The sequence below is a fragment of the Alligator mississippiensis genome, chromosome 16 (assembly GCF_030867095.1).
Source record: "Alligator mississippiensis isolate rAllMis1 chromosome 16, rAllMis1, whole genome shotgun sequence".
Lineage (NCBI taxonomy): Eukaryota > Metazoa > Chordata > Crocodylia > Alligatoridae > Alligator > Alligator mississippiensis.
Genome location: NC_081839.1, coordinates 8,767,196 through 8,780,591, shown reverse-complemented (window position 1 = coordinate 8,780,591; position 13,396 = coordinate 8,767,196). Strand labels below are relative to the sequence as shown.

Below are 13,396 nucleotides of genomic sequence, written 5' to 3'. Positions count from 1 at the left end.
GAGGGGCACGGGGCAGAGCAGGGCCAGGGGAGCTGTTTCGCAACTCTGCACTGCATGTGTTGTGGGGGAGAGGACTGTCCACATGATCCCACATGTGAGACGTGTGTGGGTGGTTCCATGTGCGGCCCCGTCTCTTTGCTGGGGTCTCTGGGGGGGCTGTCTCCACGTGGACATTCAGGGAGGAGGCAGGTGACTCCATGTCCAATGCGTGCACAGCGCCAGGCGTCTGCTTCCATGAGTGAATGCCCCCCTTTCTGCATCGCGGGCAGCCCCACAGAATGGATGTGCCATGTGTGCACGAGTGCCTGGGCAGCTCTGCGTGTGCTCACATGACTCTCATGCAGGCTCCATGCACCAGCTGAGGATATGCATATGGCTGGGCCTTCCCGTGCTGCGAGGCACAGGCAGGCTCTAGGGAAGGGCCAAACCAGCCAAGCCAAGCCCAGACCTGCCCTAGCTTTTCCACCCCCTCTGTGCCGTCTCCTCCTGGACCTGCTAGTACGTACCCGCTGGAGGAGGTGCTTGGGAGCGTCCTCCTCATCCCGGTGCTCGAGGGGTTCAGGTCATAGGCCAGATGACCTTGCAACTCTCCCAGAGAGAAGTTTGGCCCTGTACCCGTCACCACCGGTGCTGTGGACCACAACAGAGAGAGGTGCGTCAGAGAGGCAATGGGGGAGGACTGGAAGGGTGTGCTCGCCCGTGCTGGGCACAGTGCTCCCATCCCAGGCTTCCCTGGGCCTGTTCCAAGGGAAAAGCATTTGCTGACTGTATCTCTTAACCTGCCCCAGTGGTGCACTCCGCCCCGGATCCAACAGCCTCCCTACTGTTTCACCAGTCCTAACTGGTGTCTTCCAGGGGCTCTGTAACCCAGCTACTGACACAAGGCCATCTGCCCTGCCCAGACCTGTTCACCAGGCCTGCAGTGAGCTCTGCGTGTTCTGCTCTTGCTCCAGGGGCTGTGGAGGTAGAAAGGGAAGTCTGTCTGGATGGCTCTGACACACCCAGGAACAGCAAGTTCACCAGCCCCCTGTGAACACCCCAGTGCCCTGGCAGCTCTCGCAGCTGCAGTGACGCAAGCTTGCCGCCGCTCACATGGCACTCACTTCGGGAGACTTGGATGAGCTCCGTAACGCTGAACACTCCCGAAGTGACGAAGCTTTCCTGGAAGTCTGTCGAATCTGCCCAAAGAAAAGAGAGGGGAAAGCTGTGAGGAGCTGGGAGCTGTGGGCCTGGCCCCACTGAAGTTACTGGCAGAGGCACCAGCTGACTTCAGAGGTCACCACCACCCACCTGCCCCTGCCCTTCACCATGAATCCCATGGCCAGTGGTCCTGTCTCATGGCAGCTGCTCATCTGCCCTTTGCACTGGGCCTTGTTGGTGGACACTGGAGGGGTAGTGTTTTTCGCCTCCTGCTGTGTGAGGGGTGCGCCAGCCCTGGGATGAGGTTTCTGTTGGGGAAGCTGGCAGGCTCATTGGCAGTATCTGGCTTCGGGAAGATGAGGGAGGATCCCATAGAAGCTCTTGGGCTTTCCTCTGCCCACGCTAGTTTTCAACCTGAGTTACTCAGCAGTCAATAACTTGAGTTAGCTGAGCCCTCACCCAAACCACCAATGTTTATAGGTTAGATTAGCACATGTGAACATGCGAACTCGCTTGAGTTAACTGCGGCCTACCAACTTGGCTTAAGCGCTCCTATAGCCAAGCAGGCATTGATGTGGTGCAGAGCCACTGATGTGCCTTGCTATGGTTCCAGAAGTCCACCATCGTGCCCTGCTTTGGGGTCTTGCTACGAGCTGCCCCCACTTGACCAAGGTGTTAACAGGCACCTCGCCATTTGGGCTGAGGAGTCAAAGGCACCAGTGTGACACAGGCCACATCACTCCTTTCATAGCACTGGCTACAGAAACTGGTGGCCTTCATTCTCACTAATGCAGTTGGCCATGAGGCTCAGGGAGACTTGGCTGTGGCAGTCACAGGGCAGGAGGCCTCTGAGTTGGGAATAGGAGGAGAGTCTTTTGCCCCTGCTAGCACTTGAATCACAATCCAGCCCACCTCCTTAGGGACTGAGAGCCATTGCTCCTCAATAGCCTACAGAAGGGGAGTGACAGACACTTGTCAGACAGCTGATCCCAGGTTAGAACCAGTCTCAGTAGAGAGGCTGGGACCATCAGGGCTCTGTCCCTGCCAAGCCATGTTGGGAAGGTGTCCCTCCTGCTTCCTGCCAGGACTGGGGGTGTCCAGATGGTGCTGTCCCCAGGCCAGTGACAACCCTGCAGAGGAAGGTGAGCATAGTGGCAGGTGTTTCCACCTCTGCCTTTCCTGGTACCTCCTTGAGCTGTAGGTGGGGGAAGCCTGCTCTAGTGGTGACTAGCACTCCAGGCCATTCTGCAAGCAGTAAAACTACAGTTGCTGCCCCTGGGACTTCTGCCAGCATCCCAGAGCAGTGAGCAGACAAAGCCCCCTGAGCAGCTTTGCCAACACCCTGGCTCCCCCTCATCCACTTTGCTCCTTGTTGACAATGCAAGAGCAACAACCCACAGTGTGCAGGGGGGGAAGAGAGGGGCTCCCTCTCCACCCTGTACTGCTGCCCACTGCTCACAGTTTGCCCCTGCCACTTGGACTCTGTTGGGCTCCGGCAGGGCAAGGGGGTTGGGTCACTTGCCACTGCCACTCGGCTGTGAATCTAATTTCCTACCACGTGGCTGGCGCTGGCTCCCACTCCTTGCACCTGTGTGTCAGATAGTAAATGACGTACGTGTCAGGCTGACCTGGTTTCATTTCACACACATGCATTTTCTAGAGTCCAGCCCCACCGTGCAAAAGCAGATCTAATCCATGGCATGTGTGCGCAGGGGCTGATTTACAGGTGCCCGGGGTGGGGCTGCAACTTTGAGTTTCCTGACTTGAAATGGCACTGTAACAGGGATACACCACAGGCAGAAGAGGAATCACCGCACTGAATTGGACCCAGGGCCTGACCAACCCAAGATCCTGACCCTGAGAACCATCAGCAATAGCTGCCATGGTAGAAGGGGCAAGACCCCAGGACAGATGTGAGAATTGGCTGAAGATGGTCCTTCCTGACCCCAGTCAGATCAGACCCCCTGATGCAGGAAGGTTCAGCTCCCTTCCAAATCTCCTGGCTTTTTAAAATACTTATTCCTGGAACCCAAAGTGTTCTTACCACCCATCTCAGGGGTCCATGGGGCAGGCACAGGTCTTACAGTTGGGGCTCCAGGGTTTGAGTCCTGGCTCCATTATTACTGTTGTGTGCGAATCAAGTCCCTTACCTTTTCCATAGGCAATAAAACGGGCCATTGCAATCATCTTTTTTACCCTCCTGCACAGTGCAGGCCTGGCCAGCCCAGGACAACATGAACAGAACTTTTGGAAAAGACTGAGTCTCGATTCACGGCCCAGTGATGGGGAATCTGCTCCGCACCCTGGCAAGCTGTCCACTGGCCAGCTCCCTTCATGGGAAGAGGGCTATGCTTGACTTTAGCCTGTATTTTCCCAATTCTTTTATCTCCCTTGTGACTCTTCTCTGACCCTTGTATAATTTATCAACATCCTTCTTGACCTATGGACACCAGAACTGGCCACCAGATTTCAGTAGCAGCTGCACCAGTGCCAAAACCTGAGGGAAGAGGACCTCCCTTCTCCTGCTCAAGCCTCCCTAGCTCACAGAACCAGGAGAGGCATTAGGTCTCCAGGCTGCAGCATCGCCTGGAGCCTACAGCCAGCTGATCCTCCCCTCTCTCCCCATCCTTCCTGGTGGAAGGACCTTACATATGGATGCACTGAAATATGAACGGTTTCCTGCTCCCAGCTCTCTACATGATACACAGGGCTCTGTGCCAGCCCCCTGCTCCCTGTGCTGCTTACACCTCACCTGCCAGCTTTGTCAGCAAGGGCTTTAGGGCTCCCCCCAGGTCACTGATACAAAGCTGAGCAGCAGCACTCTGGGAACAGAGCCCTGTGAGCCCCTGCTAGGGTCACACGTGGGTGATTCCCTTTCAGATGCATTCTGAGCCCTATCATTTGGCCATTTCAATGCCTGGACCAGGTTCATCTTCATCAGTCTAAGTTCTTAATTAAACTGCTGTGCGGGACCAAGTGGAAGCTTCACAAATTACGTGATTACATGATGCATTTGCCTGTCACAGCAGGGTCTGGGCTCAGTGACTGAGGAGCCCCCTGCCCCCATCCTCTGTTCTCTGCTCCTGACATCTAAGTCCGTAATATCCACATGATGACCTTAATCAATCAAACTTGTAATCTTGTCAAAAAAGTCTCAACTCATTTGACAGGGGATTTTTTTCTGTGCCTCAGTTTCCCCCTCTTTGAAATGTGGCCAGCAACCCTGTCTCTGCTTTTGTACCAGGAGCCTGATGTGTGCTGTCTTGAAGCCAAGAGCTGGAGCATGCCCTTCTGGCTGTGTGACTCATGTGCCCATCACATTATGCTACTTGGGTCATGCCAGCATTCACTGTTTTAGTAGCAGGGCTGCCAGTAAAGGAGTGCGGCCTGGTAGAGAGGGCACTGGCAGGGGGTCATGAGAACCTACTGCTCTGCCTTCCAAGTCCTGCTCTGCCACAGCCTCTCTGCCGGGCTTTGGGTAAGTCACTTAATCCCTGTGGGCCTCAGGTCCCTGCCTGTAAAAAGGACCTATAAATCCTTCCCTGATCTGTCTTGTCTCTTGACAAGCTGGAGGCAGTTCAGGGCAGGGTGGGACTCAGCTTTATGTTGGTGCAGCGCCTAGGGCTCGCACGCCTCCAGGCTGAGGATTGCATGTACTCCTGTATGTATAATACCCGATGGCTCCACAGTCCACATTGCAATCCCTAATTCATACGATACCCCCCATGTGAGAGGGGCAGGTGGGGAGCTGCCCTTGGCAGCCCTGTCAGCACTCCCTGGGCCTGGCATGGTAGGAAGGCTGAGGGAGGGGAGCCTCTGAAACCTGGAGGGATGACTGGGCAGGAAAACAGACCCCACCACAAGCAGGACTCAGCAGAAAGCAGCGCAGGTGTTGGTGGAAGACTCCTTCCCTATCATTGCTTCAGGTGAGAAAGCTGAGTGGGAGCAAACTGGAGACTTGCCAGCCAGGGAATCAGCCCACAGCCTTGCAGCCCTTCTGCCCCAGGCAGCCATCCTAAAGCCCTGCCCCGGCCACCCCTTGTCGGCTGCACTCCATCCCAGGCCCAGGCAAATGTCCATCTCTCTGCTGAGCCTGTCGGCAAGGGGACCTGTTGTCAGTGACAGCTGCTGTGACATGGAACTGGGCTGAGACCGCGCCACACTCATGCCACACTCCACAATCCAGCTGATCCAGACTCTGCTTACAACCACCCAGAGGGGTGGCCGCCTGGGCCCAGTCTCCTCAAAGAAAGCTATTCAGGATCTGCCTGGAGCCGCAATCCTTATCCGGCATACATAATTCACACCCGTGTGCCTTGGAGCCGATCAAATGCTGCAGCCTCCCTTTGCCGACTCAGCACTTGTGCTGCGGAGGAGAGCGTGCTGGGTCCGTGCAGCAGTGGCCAGGGGTCGGGTGGGGTCTACGCATCACCCGAGGCTGAGAAGCTGCTGGTAGAAGCCTGAGGCTGCGAGAAACTCCTTGCTCAGCAGTTTCTCCTTTGTGGCATTTATTTCATCCAGCAAAATCCAATCTTTTCCTTCCCGTCCCACCTCGGTCCTGACCTTTCATCCACTCCGCGCTTCCTGTTTGCTGTTCCCAGGGAAGTGGCGTCCAGTACAGTCTGGCTAGTGCGGGCTAGGAGCCCCCCTCCCTGCCGCCCTCCAGCCTGGGTCTTACTAGTGAGCCAGACAAGGAGGACCAATGCTTATGACTCTAGGTGACATGCAGCGCTCCTCTCTCTGCCACAGAGAGTCCCAGGGCTGGGGTTTAGATCTAGTGCATGAGAGACTGGGCATCTAGGCTCAGCTCTGCTGCTAACCACTTGGGCAGGTTTTTGTGCTCTGACTCCTTTCTCACCCTTGCCTTGTCTTGGCTCCTAGCATGAGTGACTGGTGCCTCCTGAATCTGGAGGGGCACCCACAGAAGCCACCGAAGGCAGCAGCCCTGTCAGGGGGGGCACCAGCCCTACCGACAGCATCAGTGTTGGCCGTCAGGGGGGCACCGGCCCCATTGTGGGGGGGACACGTGCACCCCCATGCACCCCCTACCAGTCGCCTATGGCTCCTGGACTGTCAGTGCCTGTCTCTCCCTATGTGTCTGTGCAGTATGTGACACAGTAGGGCCCTGACCTGTTTTGGGCGGGCTTCTTAGCGCTCCCAGGAGAGCGATAATGAATAACAATGATAAAGCTGCGTGGGCCAAACACATCTTTGATGTGGAAGCTAGTGCTGCTGCACTAGCCCCTCCGCCCTATGCTGCCAACGCATGAGCCTCCCAATTATAGACTAAAAACCCACTAACTCTCTGGTGGTTTCTCAGTGCTGGGCTAGCACACTGCAGCTGCTTGGTAGGGGGAGTCAATCCTTTTACAAGCAACTCCTTGACTTGCAATACTCAGAGACCAGCAGCACACCCAGAGCCCGTCCGAAACCACGTTCCTGTGATAAATATATGGGTCTGAGCCGGGAGCTCTTTAATTCAGAGGGCTTTTATCTGTAAGCTATGCCCTGCAGCCCTGGGGCCAAACACAACCCGGCTCCTTTGTACACCTCCGTCAAATGGGGGTGAGCACTTCTTGAAATCAGATGCTCAACTTGCCAGCAGCCAACCTGAGGCTCCTGGCCTGGCTGCCTTGAGCATCGTCCTGGCCAAAGCACCAACAGGACACTGGGGGAGCCATGAACATGCTCTGCTGTGAGTACTTGTGCTTTGCCAGCAGGCTGTGAGCATCACTTGGATGCATTAACTTTGCACTGCTGGGTGCATCCACATAAGGTGCTCCTGTCCTGTGCTATACTGGCCTGGTGCTCTCTCCCCTGTGCTGAAGGTTTCCATACTAAGGAATCTGCAGTGGGGAGAGCCTGGTGTTCAATTGGCCTCTGTGCTCCTCAGTATCTCATTGCAAGTGTCTGCTGTTTTAGAAAGAAACTGGGGGTCAGCTGGATGAGAGACCTGGGCATAGTGTGGGGACAAATTTGGCATGATCAGCTGTGCAAATGCCACACAATGCTCCCAGCTGCCCTCCTTCCATGCTGTCCCAGGCCTGGACTCCCCAGCTCAGCAACACCAGCCTTTCTCAGCCCTAACCTACACCCTCTGTGCTCCCTTGATAGTCCCCTTTGGATCCCACCCAGAGCAGAAACCAGTTCTGCCTACCCCAGAAGTGAGGCAGGCCAGAAAACAGCATAAGATTTAATAAAGACAGTGATAAATGGGGTTCTCATTCTTTGCCTTTGGGTTTTAAGGCTTCATATTACATTCACTTAACGTTTTCCAGCTTTTCCTCCCAGCCACAAAGGCTGGAAAATCACCTCTTTTTTAAAGGAAAGCTGAGATTCTCACCTAATCACCTGACTCCAGGAGCTGGGGCTTCAAGCAAACATAGCACCTATCATGGGACTGGCAGCACTGAGAAGCTGTTAATTATGCCCCGTTGTGCCATGATTTCCCAGTGAGGGCATTAGGCTGAGCAAAGCCCAGAAACTCCTTACTCTTGCAACCTCTTAGGGATTCACATCCATGTTTGCAGAAGGGTAAGTGAGCAGGCGGTTAACCCTTCTGAGCCAGCCCCAGCATGGGTTCCTTCTTACAGCAGGCGCCTCAGGGAAGAGCTTTGAATAGAGTTGGCATGTAAAACCCTACCCATTGCCTCATGCAAACAGGCAGGGGGGAGTGGGGTCTGGGTGGAAGAGGGAGCTGCAGACACCCTCTCAGGACCCCCCTTACTTACCCAATGTGATCGGTTTACTGTCCTCCTGATCTGAGCCGATCCCTGTCCTCGGGCTGCTGCTTTGCTCTGAATCTGAAATGAAAAGTGACATGTAAGGCTCTGCTCCTTCGATGTGTCTGCAGCTCAGTGCTTAGAGACATCACCTTGCCAGCACCTCTACCCAGCCCTGCCCCGTTCCTCTCTCATAGCTTCATCTACCCTCCATCAGTTGTAGAGGCACCACCCTGAGCAGCACCCCCACCGTTGTCTGGGTGTAGGGACCTGTCTGCCTCAGCCACGGCATCTCAGCATCCCTCCCAATAAAGAAAAGATGGAACTAGACTGTAGCAAATAGGAAGGGAGCGGGGGGCAAATCTCTTGTGAGGCTGCTGGACCCAGACAAACTCAGCAGTTCTCCCTGCCTCCCAGCCAGCACTGCCTCAGGGCCTCAGACTGAGTTTTGCTAAATCCTGGCTGCACTAAGTGACAGCAGGAACAATGACAGCATCAGAGCGGGGCAACAGATGGCCACCGGCCACCACAGCTCTCCCTGGACCAGCAGCACCCCGCTTTGCTTCCCCTGCGCAGCATGCTCCATACACCAACCCGCACTGTCCCTGTGGTTAGAAATGGCCCTGCATAAGTGACACGGTCTCATTCCCCCAGAGGTGTAACAGAGCAGCTGTGCAACCAGGGAGCAGTGACACAGGGGCAGTGGCAACTTCTGGCTGCTGCTGGCACTGTTGTGCAGCTGAAGCAGCAGGTCTGATCATTTTGCCCCCACCAATTCACTGCCCCAGTTGCCCGGCCTTAGTTATGCTGCTGCATCCTGTATCGGTTAGTCGCTGGAGGCTGACACTGGGGTTTCTGTCTGTCTCTGTCTGCCAGCCCCACCCAGAGGACCAGTGAGAAGCCAACCTTGTACGGGAATACGAGTCATTGACACTGTTTTAAGCAACCAGCTCTGGGACTGACCACAGCAGCCACCTAGCAATTCCAGACAGGCTTCACATCCTCATTTCAGTCCTGAAATGCATCCACCTCTGGGGTGGACCCAGCAGTCATTTCCCAGGGCACAGGACTGCAACTAGAGAAGTATGCCAGATCCAGAGGAAGCTGCAGAAGATGTGGGGAGGGGGGACGACGGAGGCAGACTGGAACTGCCCAGTGGTGGTTGATCAAGAGGAGCAACTGAACAAGAAAGGCCCTTCCCTTGTACAGTTAAAAATGAATAGTGACCGTGAGTGGTCCTGGCCTCTTAGGGTTCCCATGGCAACAGACAAACACTAATGGCTGCTTTATGTAATATCATTTGCTGCCGTAATGGCCCCCTCCGTGGTCTGCACTCACTAACCAGAGTTCACTTTGCTGCCCCGTGCGATGATTAATGAGCCGCTGCACCAGACGGAGCCTCCTCACCTCACCGCTGCCCGCCCGCCGCCGGTAATGGAGGAAGCTCGTGACCTCAGAACAGATGGCGCCATTAAACAGCCCCAGGTTACACCACCGTGGCTTAACCCCCCCACCCCCTCCAACGAGGCGGCCTTGGATGCCTGCAGAAATCACTGCTCCCCACTGCAGCTGGGCTCTGGAGCAACTGCTGCCTCACTCGCAGAGGCCTTTGCCTTGGCCACTGCTCCCCTGTGCAACAGAAAGTCCAGGCCACTTATAGGCAGTGGTGTCAAGGGAAATCACGGAGCAGCTGGAACTGCCTTCTCCAGCCTGTGAGCCAGTGCCCCAAGGGGCCAGCAGCTGCCCCCTCCCATGGCTTGTGGTACAGTGCTGGCCCCTGCGGGGAGCTTGCAGGCCTGCTTGGGGCCAGTGCAGCTGCAGAGCACGAGGCCTGATGTGATGTCATGGCACAAATATAGCAACACCATGTCAGCAAGCTGGGCAGGCTGGGCAAGCTGGTACCCATCCTGAGTCTGACACCAGTGTGTTTGCTGCCTGGGCATTCCCCTGCTCGCTTCTGCCACGTGGCTGGGTGGCTCCCAGTCTCCTTGCTTTGGCCACGTTCTCTCCCTGGCCCAGCTACCAGACATTGCTCATGGCTGAGTGTCCCTCCTGCCTCTTCCCTTCCTGCCCCAGCTCCGCACGCCCCACTATACATGTCTGCCTTGTGTTTATGATCCCACTGCCCAGCTGAGGAGCCTTGCCCTGCATGGTTTGGCCTCTGCTGTGCTCCCAAAACCCTCTGACCCTTAGGCAGGGAGATGTTCAGGGTACTCAGCACCCAGCCGGCCTCCAGCATGATGCCCTGTCCACAGAAGCTCCCAGGATCAGACCTACTGTCCCCTCTGTGTTAAGCCCTTGTCCTTGAATGAGGCACACATTTTTCTAGGGCTTCCATGATCCCCAAGCTTTGACATGTCTCCTTCAAGACCTTTCCTCACTCCTTCCCTGATCCGGGACCCATGGCATAGACCAGGGATTCTCAACCAGGGTGTCAGGGCACCCTGGAGTGCTGTCAGATACTTTGAAGGTTGCTCCGAGGTATGGGGAGATTGGCAAATAAGCGCAGATTCAGGCTTGTCCCTCTGCAAGGAGGTAAGCACTGCAATATATAACTTCATTTTGTTTAAATTGGTGCACTCAATTCACATGGAGAAGTGCCTCGAGTCCAGTGAGAGGTGCCTCAAATCCAAAAAGTGTGAGAACCACTGACACGGATGCAGTGCCAAACCTACTGCATATACTTCCCTCTTACACATGTGCCTACTACATATTGCCATCCACTGTCACATACCATGGCATATCCCCTACAATATATACCCAATGCACGTGCCCCTTCTATGTATCCATTGCCTATACCCAGTGTCTGTGCACCAGACCACATTAAAGACAACACCAATTTGGATGTATAATTTTGCTCCTTTTCCTCTTGCCAGCTCCTCTGACTTTCTCAGCCAATTCACACGGCTGCCTGAACCCGTGGCGTGCCTGCTCTCATCTCTAGGGGGGAAGTGCCTATTGCCATCACGTAGCAGGTGGTAGTATTTTGCCTTCCGGCTTGTGAAATGCCCATTACATATTCACCACCTGCGCGCCTAGCTCTTAGATGTTCCAGCACTCCCTGCCCCGACTGCTGGTCCCACGTGGCAATTCAGCGATGACTGGGCAACTTATTTCCTTCATTAACACCAAGGACTAAAATACATACTAAGCCCAGCCTTGCTGTTCCTGTCATGGAGCCTGTCTCATGTTATGCAACTGGTTCCTCTGTGTCTGGGGGGAGAGTGGGGGGGGGTGTGTGCACGTGTGAAGCGTATGTGTGCGCGCGCGTGTCTGCGCATGCGTGCTACCAGCTCTGCATAGTGTCCTGCAGGATATTTGGCAACTTTCAACTTCCTGCAGAAGCTTAACCCTTTGTACACTGGGACCTGGAACCAGGATCCTGGTCCATTTGTGGTCGCTGCAGAACCCGTGACAACGTCTGGGCATTAATCCCAGCATCCTGGCCAAAGTCCTGTCAAACAGCTTCCTATGATTCCTCCTGCTTTCTCATCTGGAGACAGACTCTCCCTTCACTTCCTGTTTCACGTGGCTCTGAGCAGTGTCACAGCCAGCTGTGAAGTACACCCACTCCCCACGGTGCAAGCGGCTAGTCTGTCCCTATGGGGCTGCCTTGGTTGATCTTCCTGTCCAGAAGGAGCCTTGAGTGTGCACAGACTGCCAGATCTGAGCTTCACAGTACCCTCTGTGTAGAGCCAGCTCCTGGGAGCAGAGGCCAAATCCTGGCTTCAGTTTGGGCCGCCTAAATTCTGGGCAGCTCCACTGATTTCAGTGGGGGGTGCTCCAGTTTTGCAGGGCTCGCATGCCAGCCAGTCCCTCCCCAGGGAAAGGCAAGAACACATAATAACACTGCGAAAGAGAGCCCAGCCTGTCTTGCATTTCTGAGCGCAATCATGCAAAGGAAGTGCTTGCTGCAGCCCCCTCTCCCCTCCCGTCCTGTTCCTTCCGCGCCTCATCAGAAACACGCTCACGCTGGCGGGCTGCAGCCCAGCACTCCCCGTCCCTGCTCCATCTTATCTAAAAATAATCAGACTCCTTGGGTAGCCTTGCAGACGCTGAGCTCAGCGCTATTGGTTTCTAGAGCATCCTGGATTAAATTCACAGCCGGCTTCCCTCCCCCACCCTCATCTACCATGCAGGGCCGCGCTGCTGCTCTGCTCGCTGCCCCGGAGCGCAGCGCAGCAGGCCTGACCACAAAGCTGAGGCTTAAAAGCTGATAACCCTGGCTGCTGGGGAAAGGCCCGTGCCATACCGGTCAGACCTGCGGTGTCAATGGTGGGTGCAAAGCAGCCAGTGCCAGCCTAGGCCATGGGTCCTGCAGCTGCTGCCAAAATTCAGCCTGCATGGCCTGCCTCTCCCAGCTGGCACTGCAGGACCCCAGGGGAAGGTCCTTCTGACTCTGCTGTTAGGTGCTGGGTAGCCCCAGGTGCCCTCCTCTGCACTTAGGCACAGTTTTGGGCCCTCATCCTCAGCTAGGCCCAGGCCTGGGTGCCCCAAGCATGGTGAATGCGATGCTGCAGGGCAGGGCTTGGTCTGTGCCCCAGACTCCCTCTAGGCAATGAGCCCAGCTTGACTCTTCACCATAGCATGATGCTGCGAGCCATCCCGTCCGACTCACTGGCCCATGGCCCAAGCCAGAAATGAAAGTGAAGCCCTTAGCCAAACAAAATGCCCATTGATTTCAGCTGGGGCTCTTGCCTGAGCAAGGACCACCCAATTGAGCCCCAGGTATACAGCCAGCGGAGGGAGGGATACTTTTCTGATGACAATGCTTTACCAAGACTGATACGTTGACCCCAGTGGAAGGAAGGGCATATCTGGTCCACGATCCCCATGCAGTGCCCGAGCAGGGCACGTGAGAGCGAGCAGAATGAACCCACATACGAAAGACAGATCACTACAGATGAGATGCTTCCAAATCCCCTGTGCTGGTAACGGGATTTCAGTACCCCACAATTGGTGGGGCTGTGGGATGCAAACCTGGGGGTATGAGTCTGATTTGAATTGAATTATGTAAGGGGATGGCAGTTCTTAGGGAGTTCTTGCTCCTCCGTGCTCTGAACATTGGCCTGCCTCCCACAGCGCTCAGAGGAGTGGAAGTGCAGTCCATGTCCGTGGTCTTTCCACCCTGGGCACGAGTGATGTTTGAAGGGGCAGGGTTCCCTCCTCCTCCTCCTTGCTCACGTACCTGAAGCATGTAGCAGAGTGAGAATACACATATTCTGTGTCTCTCTTGTCCATGCATATCTGGACCTCCCTCTTCTCTTGCCAGGATCAAGCTGGGATCCCTCTTCCATTAGCAGTCCAGGAGGGAAGGATCATCCTGAGCTGGGACGCCACAAGGACAGCGCTCCTTACCACATCTCAGCTTGGACACTGGTGCTGGAAGTTGGGCTCGAAGACTGATGCTGGGGCCTGATCCTGCTGGGTCCGTGTGAGCGGAGGGTGCTCAGCAACTTCACTGACGGGCCATGGCTCTTCCCAGTGGCTTATTTCCTTAGGTCTGGGCAGTGCTCCAGGAGCCTCTGCTGCTT

At 55.5% G+C, this 13,396-nt stretch overlaps 1 protein-coding gene across 7 annotated transcripts in view; it reads right to left on the bottom strand.

Annotated features, from left to right (window-relative positions):
* The window catches only part of NFIC (nuclear factor I C), a 196,666-nt gene that overhangs the window by 46,857 nt on the left and 136,413 nt on the right, over window positions 1-13,396 (bottom strand). For all 7 annotated transcript variants that reach the window (XM_019489924.2, XM_059720010.1, XM_059720011.1 and 4 more), the window contains 3 exons: window positions 7,872-7,943; window positions 1,104-1,178; window positions 507-630 (listed from right to left, as the gene is read on the bottom strand). In XM_019489924.2, the coding sequence (XP_019345469.1) occupies window positions 507-630; window positions 1,104-1,178; window positions 7,872-7,943 (271 nt within the window). The remainder of the gene's footprint in view (window positions 1-506; window positions 631-1,103; window positions 1,179-7,871; window positions 7,944-13,396) is intronic.